This window comes from Spermophilus citellus (assembly GCF_964194105.1).
Source record: "Spermophilus citellus genome assembly, chromosome: 2".
NCBI lineage: Eukaryota > Metazoa > Chordata > Mammalia > Rodentia > Sciuridae > Spermophilus > Spermophilus citellus.
Genome location: NC_138183.1, coordinates 158,457,570 through 158,465,887, shown reverse-complemented (window position 1 = coordinate 158,465,887; position 8,318 = coordinate 158,457,570). Strand labels below are relative to the sequence as shown.

The 8,318-nt window shown below is 35.3% G+C and overlaps 1 protein-coding gene across 4 annotated transcripts in view; it reads left to right on the top strand.

The window, feature by feature from the left end:
- Window positions 1-8,318, top strand: part of SDHD (succinate dehydrogenase complex subunit D) — a 98,842-nt gene that overhangs the window by 57,062 nt on the left and 33,462 nt on the right. For 2 of the 4 annotated variants that reach the window (XM_081266047.1, XM_081266048.1), the window contains exons 2-5: window positions 4,764-4,829; window positions 6,246-6,357; window positions 6,448-6,499; window positions 7,446-8,192. In XM_081266047.1, coding sequence (XP_081122173.1) covers window positions 4,770-4,829; window positions 6,246-6,357; window positions 6,448-6,499; window positions 7,446-7,590 — 369 coding nt within the window. In that variant the 5' untranslated portion in view covers window positions 4,764-4,769 and the 3' untranslated portion in view covers window positions 7,591-8,192. Of the gene's footprint in view, window positions 1-4,750; window positions 4,830-6,245; window positions 6,358-6,447; window positions 6,500-7,445; window positions 8,193-8,318 lie in introns of those variants that run through there. The other 2 variants (XM_081266045.1, XM_081266049.1) reach the window with 2 other exon arrangements.

The window sequence follows — 8,318 nt, the reverse complement described above, 5'->3', positions numbered from 1 at the left end:
TTTTTTTTTTTTTAAAGAGAGAGTGTGAGAGGAGAGAGAGTGTGAGAGAGAATTTTTAATATTTATTTTTTAGTTCTCGGTGGACACAACATCTTTGTTGGTATGTGGTGCTGAGGATTGAACCCGGGCCGCACGCATGCCAGGCGAGCGCGCTACCGCCTGAGCCACATCCCCAGCCCCAGAACGTGTTTTTTTTGGGGGGGGTCAATATAGAAATGATACAAAAGCAGAGGGGTTCTAGAGTTGGGAAACAAAATAGGTACATAAGCAGTTATTCAGTGTGTGTGTGTGTGTGTGTGTGTGTGTGTGTGTGTGTTTAACAAGATAGGGTTTGCATTTCCTAAATTCACAAAAACATCATGTCCACAGCAGTGATTATAAAGGAAGTCTGTGGCAGGGTGGTTAGAGGTCTTACTGTGGTGACTTTCAGAAAGGGGGAAAAAAAAACATTTTTAAGAAGGATATATGCCTGAATTTGAAATAGCTAATTTTCATCCTCCAGTTGTATTGTCCATTTGGGTCAATTAACATGAAAGCATGAAGTAGGGTCAAGAAGTGATTAGAACAGAATAACAAAGACATTCTCATTTTAAATGACCTGTTGTCAGTGATTTTTTTCCTAGTTCCAAGATGTAGAATTTATTCATATCTAAGTTTTTTCCCCTTTGATATAGAGCAATCCAAATGTCTCAGTGTCCTGTGTACATCCGTCTTTTTAAAACATTAAATGAGACAACCATGATGGTCCTCCTTTGAACATTTCAAACCATTGGGTCAATATAACCCTCCACATTTTCTTGCTTATTCTTATCCATTATTTGTATCAATTTAACTTGTGTTCTCTTATACAATGAAGAGTTTTTAAAAATAAAATGAAATGTTACAGTATACTCTGAATTGGATGATGACAGCATAAATACATTGGGCTTTTGGAATAATTTTTTTCTTGGAAATATTTTAGAACCATTTGTCACAGGATGAGAATCAGGCAGATAACCACCTATTTAGATAGCATACAATGTGAAGGCTGGCAAAGAAAATAGGTCAGCATTTCCCAGTCTCTTGAATTTAATGGACCATTAAAAATAACAGCAATAATGACAATGGAAAAGAGATAAACACTGAGTGGACAACTTTATATTTTACCAATTAAGGACATTAAAACATTTAAAAATATTTACATCTTTATTTCATGAAAGGACACTTTCTGCCACCCCCCTCAAAAGGAGGAGCAAATATTGTAATAAAGCTAGTCCTTTAAAGTGAATACACTTGACTTTATAAAAACTTTCTCACTTTTCCCTTCATTTTACTATTGAAGGTAAATTTTCAACAGATTGCAATTGGTCCTCATACAATGACTGGGATTCTTTGAATACTATCAATAACTTCACCAAATCGTGGAGTTTAGTACTATCATGCAGCTTATATTCCGCAATATTAGCAAATCATCCCAGTGTCTATTTTCCAGGGACTTACTTTAAACAGTTGGCTTTTTATAATCAGTAAAAAACGTACATACAACACTTCCAAATCTTGAAGAAAACATATTTAAATGCAAAGGGGAAAAAATGGAAAATGTGTATGCATTGAACATAGTTCCCTAAGGTGTAAGATTGTGTACCTACCTGTAAATTCATGGAGCTGTTATTGACCTTTGCCTTATGAAGTGATAATGCTGTTTTTTCTTCCACACCAACTACCCAGGCATAAGGTTAGAATGTTTATCTGTGAAAGGGCAGGTCAAAGTCGCCATGTTAAAGCACCCAATGGGGCTAAGCCACACGTGTGTGACCGACGCTTATTACAAATAACTTTTGAAAGCTGCTGCCAATTAAGTCAACTAAACTTACTGACCTATCCAGTAAGGAATTCTGTTAAAAGGTGGGATTCTGAAAAATTAGTTGCATCGGGACAACGTGATGGGAATGGAACCCATCACAGGGATGGGGAATTCATATTCAAATTCTTTTACACACAACCATACCCTCTCACACACACACACATTTAAATTCTTTTACACAACACACCACACACAGCACACACACCACACATACACACACAGATCCCTGTTCCACGAAGACTCCTGCGCGGGAGCACGCCTCCTTCCCGAAGCCGCAAGAGGCCCCTCAGTCTCAAGAGAGGCCCAGGGGGCGTCACATGACCCGCGCGCTGACTGCCGGGAGCCAGGCCGCGTCGCGGAGTCTGCGCAGTCACGCGCGTCTGGCCTCACTGCTGTGCTTTAGCTGTCGAGAAAGGTCCTGACACCGCTTTGTAGACTGTTCTGTGGTGGGACTGGAGGGACGAGTTCGCCAGAGAGTGTGTCCTGAGTGGAAAGGAGACAGTGGGAGTGGATGGGAGCGGCTGTTCAGGGTCTTTAGTGGGGCGAAGCACAGGCTGGGAAGAAGGGCGGGAGGACAGGGGAGGCGAGAGCAGGCGGGAGAAATGGCCTGAAGAGCCAGAGTAGCGCTGAGAAGAAATAATTGAAGAAAACAGTTTTATACGGCATGGGGGGTAGTTGTTCGTAATAACCTAGTTTCCAATGCCTAAGGTTGCATAGCGCGGACAGTGGTGGTGACTGGTATTTGTCACAGGATGAGAACCCGCCTGTCCATCAGGCCTGAATTAGTTCCAGGCCTTAAGTTGTGACAGGAAGACAAACATTTTTTACAGAGACAGAAGTATCTAGTTTAAAAGTTTTTATTTGGCATACATGTACATTGTGTTACTTTGAGAAAGGAGGGGGGATGTAAAAGGAAAAGGGAACATGGAGAGGGGAAGGGAGGGGATCAGTGCTTGGCTGCTGCCTTCTCTGACACATTTTCCAGCTCCCAAGGCAAAGTCGGCGCTGTTGTGCATGTGTAGCATTTTCTGTTACTATGATAGTACTTAAACTTATATACTATAAAGATATTAGCAGGGGTGTGGAAATACTATACTGAACTCACTAAACATTTTTCTATTTTTAAACTTTTTAATTGGTTCATAATAGTAACATAACATTAAGGTTTATTTTGACATAATTATAAATGCATAGAGTATAGTTTGCTCCAATTCAGTCCTCAGTATTTACCCCCCTTCCTCTGTTCTTTTTCATCTACTGATCTCTATTTATTTACATTTCTTAAAAAAAATTAGTGTCTTGTGGATATATATAATGAGGCGATTCATTGCATTGTATTCATATATGTACATTGGAAAGTTAGGTCAGATTTATTCCCCCATTTTCCCTGTTATCCCATTCCTCCTCCCTTCCCCTCAATCCCTTTTTCGAGTCGACTATCTTTCATTTTGATGGCATTCCCCACCTAATATTTTTTCCCCTCTCCCTCAACCCATTTTAGATTAGTTTTTTCCAGAAATAATTCGACCCTGGACTTTCTGAATCTGATTTATTTCACTTAGCATTATAGTCTCCAGGTTCCATCCATTTACCAGCAAGTGACAGAATTTCATACTTTTTTCATGGCTGAGTAATACTCCATTGTACATATGCTACATTTTCTTTATCCATTCATCTATTAAAGGCCACCTAGGTTAATTACATGGTCTGGCTATTGTGAATTTAGCTGCTATAAACATTGATGTGGTTGATCTTTTGGGTATATGTGAAGGAGTAGGATAGCTGGATCATATGATGGTTCTGTTCCTAGTTTTTTGAGGAATCTGCATACTGCCTTCCAGAGTGACTGCACTAATTTGCAGTCCCATCAGCAATTTGTGAATGTACCTTTCTCCCCACATCCTCACCAACATTTCATAATTACCATTTTGACTGGAGTGAGATGAAATCTCAATGTGGTTTTGATTTACATTTCCCTAATTGTTAGAAATGTTGAACATTTTTCATATATTACAAATATCTTTACAACTTGGTTTTGCTCTTGCTGTCATATATGCATAGTAATGTGACTAATTAGATTCACTGTAATTGTCCAACTCAGCATAGTTTTTTTTTAAAAAGTAACTTGATAACTTGAATGTAGATCACTCTACATCTCTTAAGATGTAGAGAATACACTCTCAGGTTCCAACACTTTTTATTTAAGTTTAAACTTAGTATCACAAACTTCTAGAAAAAAATACCTTTAGAATTTAGGGAAAAGAAAAGAAAACCGACCAAAACCCAAAACCAAACATTTTATGGGAAAGCAATATGATGCTATAGTAAAATAAGATAGGACTATAGAAGCAACTTCAAACTAGAAGAGTTGTTTCTGGTCTGGCACAGGCTGACTTGTTTGAACTTGGTTAAACATCTCTGTTCCTGTTTTCTCAATTGTGGAAAAAAAAAGATATATTGAATAAGAAACTGTAAGATCTGATGAACTGTAAGATCTACTTCAACATTAAGATTTTATGAAGTTAGAAGAATCCAAATGAGCTAGTCCTAAAACAAGATACAAATGCCAGAGACTAGTTTGGCTGCTGAGTGTATATAAAGGAAGAGTTGAGAATGATGAGAATAATAGGTTGGCTTCAGATGGTAGAGAACCTTGTATACTCATATATTAGAATTTGAACTTACCTTGAAGCAATGGATAGTGAAAGGTTTTTGAATGAAGGCAGTGCAGTAATCAAAGTCTTAAAAAAAATCAAAGTCTTATCCTAAACAGTTGTTAGGATAAATTAGAGAAAGGGGAAATTAAATTTGAGTAAATGGTCAATTGTGAGACCCTAAATAAATAGCAGGAAAAGGAAGGGATTCAAGAGAACTGTGCATAAATTTGATACTGTTCTAAACTTACAGTTTTTGCCTCCAGAATATTATGGCAAATCATCTTGTAAAGCCTGATTCTAGAAATTGCAAGAGAACAAGAGAATTGGAGGTAAGCTGTGTGTTCCTAGAGTCTTAATCTTTTATTCTATTTTACATACTTTTAAATTTCTTCCTTTTAAAAATGTGCCAATCATTGAGCACAGTGGTGCACACCTGTTATCCCAGCTACTCTGGAGGTTAGGCAGGAGGGTTGCAAGTTCAAGGCCAGTTTGGGCAATTTAGTGAAACTCTGTCTGAAAAAAAAAAAAAGATTTAAAAAGGGGCTTAGTGGTAGAGCACCCTGAAGTTTAATCTCTAGTACCAAACAAACAAACAAACAAAACAAAAACAAAAACCCAAACTTTTGTTGTTAAATGGAATTTAATACATATACCCAGAGCTACGATTGTCCCAGAAGGATCTATGTGGACTCCAGTTGCTTTTCACTAATTATAGATTTCCAGGAAACTATTGGGAGACTTTTTTTTGCTAGTTTGTGATCTAGAGACAGAAGTGAGTCCAGACCTTTATGATACATAGGACTTTATGTAACTATTTTGCAATGATAAGTAAGACACCTAGGTACTATAGTTATTAATCTTTTAAAAGAAAAGCTCTGTATCTAGTCCTTCATCACTGCCTTCACCAATTAATCTGTTGCATTTGGGACATTATTTGCTCCCTTGAAAATTATAATATGTTGCAAAATTTTGCAAGTATTTGGTTATTTTTCCAATAACAACCACTATATTTGTGTTAGCTTTTTGTCACTGTGACAGATACCTGAGAAAAACAATTTCTTAGGTTCATGGTTTCAGTTCATGGTCTGCTGGGCCTAAGGTGAGGTAGAACACATGATGGGAAGCTATGGTAGAAGAAAACTTGTCAATTTATGGCAACCAGGAAGCAGGGGGATGTAGGGGGTGGGTGGGAGGGAAGGTCCAGGAACAAGATATTGACCCCAAGGCGTGACTCCAGTGACCTGCTTCCTTCAATGATGTCCCACCTGCTTACAGTTCTCATCAACTCCAGTAGTCTATTCAGATGTCAGTGGATTAACTCACTGATAAGGACAGAGCCCTCATGATCCAATTACTTCCCCATTTTCCATCTTTGGACATTACTGCACTGGGGACCAAGCCTTCAACATATGAGTTTTGGGGGAACATTTCAGATCTAAACCATAACAGTGTTGCTGTGAACATATCCAATGGCTCAAGATACAAGATAAATTTTCATCAAGGGATTAAAACCATATTCAAAATCTAGTCTAAAATAAAGACAAAGGTACTTTTTAGTCCTAAAAGTTTAGCAACATACTTCTTAGTCCTAAAATTTGAGCAAGGTACTTCTTAGTCCTAAAAGTTTCCTTGATAAAAAAATTTCAAATGACTAGTATGTAATTTCTGTTTGATTTTTCATATATATATATATATATATGCTTTTTAAATAAACATAATGATACTTCTTTACTTTCTTCTTTTAGCCTCAAATGCCAGATAGCCCACAGCTGTCCTCTCTTGGAAAATCGGATTCATCTTTCTCTGAATGTTCTGGACTGTTTTATAAAGATGAAACCTTAGAGAAAGATTTAAATGGTGATATATAAAATGATTATATTTCTATATACTGATTATATCATGCATGTTTGTTATATTTCATAACTTAATCAACGATTCTTTAAACAGATATGAGCAAGGAAATTAATCTAATGTTGTCTACGTATGCAAAGATCTTAAGGCAAGTATTAAAGTATATTTTCTTGGGTCTTTTATGTTAGAAATAGTATTTGTCTCTTGGAAATTCTGTAATGGGAAGTTTAATTCTGTTGCTGAGAAACCTTTCAAGTAATTACACTTTTGAAATTTTTTTATTCTATCTCAATTCCTTGTGATAGATTAGTTGGTTATTTTCAGGGAATAAACCCAAATTTTCCACTAAACATCCTTTGTTTTGCTAATGCCAGAGCCAAAACTAGACTGCATATGTCTTGACCTCTTACTTAGATGATATTGCATTTAAAATTTTATATAAATGCCTTTTTGAGAAAAATACCATTCAGTGAAGTTAATTATAATAGAGTGATATTAAATACGATGTTATTTCATATACTTTATCTTATATTTTATCATGTCTTTTTTTAACATATATATTTTTTAGTTGTAGTTGGACACAATACCTTTATTTGGTTTATTTTTTTTTTATGTGGTGCTGAGAATCTAACCCAGGGCCTTGAATGTGCTAGACGAGCACTCTACTACTGAGCTACAACCCCAGCCCCTATCGTGTCTTTTTATCTTTGTATTTGAAGACTGAATTTAGGTATTTAATTGGCGTAAGATTATGGTGAATATAAGGTGATTTTTAAAAAAACTACTAGATAGTCATCATACTTGAGTAATAGTTTGTATGGCTGTAAAAATCACTTATATAATTTTAGTATCAATGCATAAGATTATAAGTATTATGCATACTTTCTGCTGTGTGAGGAGACTTTTGTGAGTAGTCAAAAATGTTTTTGGGACTAATTTAACATTTTCTTAGTAAATTAATAAAGCTATCTCATGCACATAGTCATTTAAATGAAATAGTTAACAAATCTAGTTTAATAAAGAACATTATCATGATAATGTTTATAGACTATGCAACTATTTAGTTTAACATAAAACTTTTTATTCCCTATTAGTGAGAGAGCAGCAATAGATGCATCTTACATTGACGAGATAGACGGACTCTTTAAAGAAGCAGATATTATTGAAAACTTTCTCATACAAAAAAGAGAGCTCCTGAGACAGAGGTTTACAGTGATTGCAAACACACTGCACGGATAAAATGTTTAAACTTAAAACAAGCTGAGGATTGAAACATATTGTTATAATAAAAGAATGACATGTATGTTCTGAAGGCTTTCTAGTTGTTAAAAAAAATGTAGATCTTAAAGAAGAGGAAACTCCTTGAATGTTTTTCTAGATTTAAAAGGGCCTTTAAACTGAACATTAATGTGAAGTATGTCACTTTTCTCTTGAAGGTCAAATGTTTGGCATATTTTACAAAAATGTAAATTATTTAAATCATACATGAATTCTTTTCTTTCTTCTTTTTCCTAAAACTACATTACCTTTCTTAAACTTCTAAAAAAAATTCAGTTAATTTGATTATGTGTAACAATATTATACTTTTTCCTTACAGAATGTTTTGTTTAAAAAGCAAATAATTTGGGACATAATGTAAAATTTTTTATGGCCAGTCGTATTAAAGAATATTAAAGTATTAAAGGTAATTTGTTCAATTTCTAAGTATGTAATACAGTATAACTATGTGTTATTGTTATTTAATATTATCATTTGATTATTTTCACTATTATTATATATAACTAATACAAACTTGGTTTAAAATATTTTTCTGTGCTAAAATAAAACCCAGAAATTACTAACTAGAACCTTGTGTGAGTGGCTTTTTATACACATCAACCAGATCAATGTATGCAGTTAGTGATTATATTTAGAAGCCTTAGAGCAGTGTGGTATGGACTAGAGATTAATGATACAGCAGTAAGGAT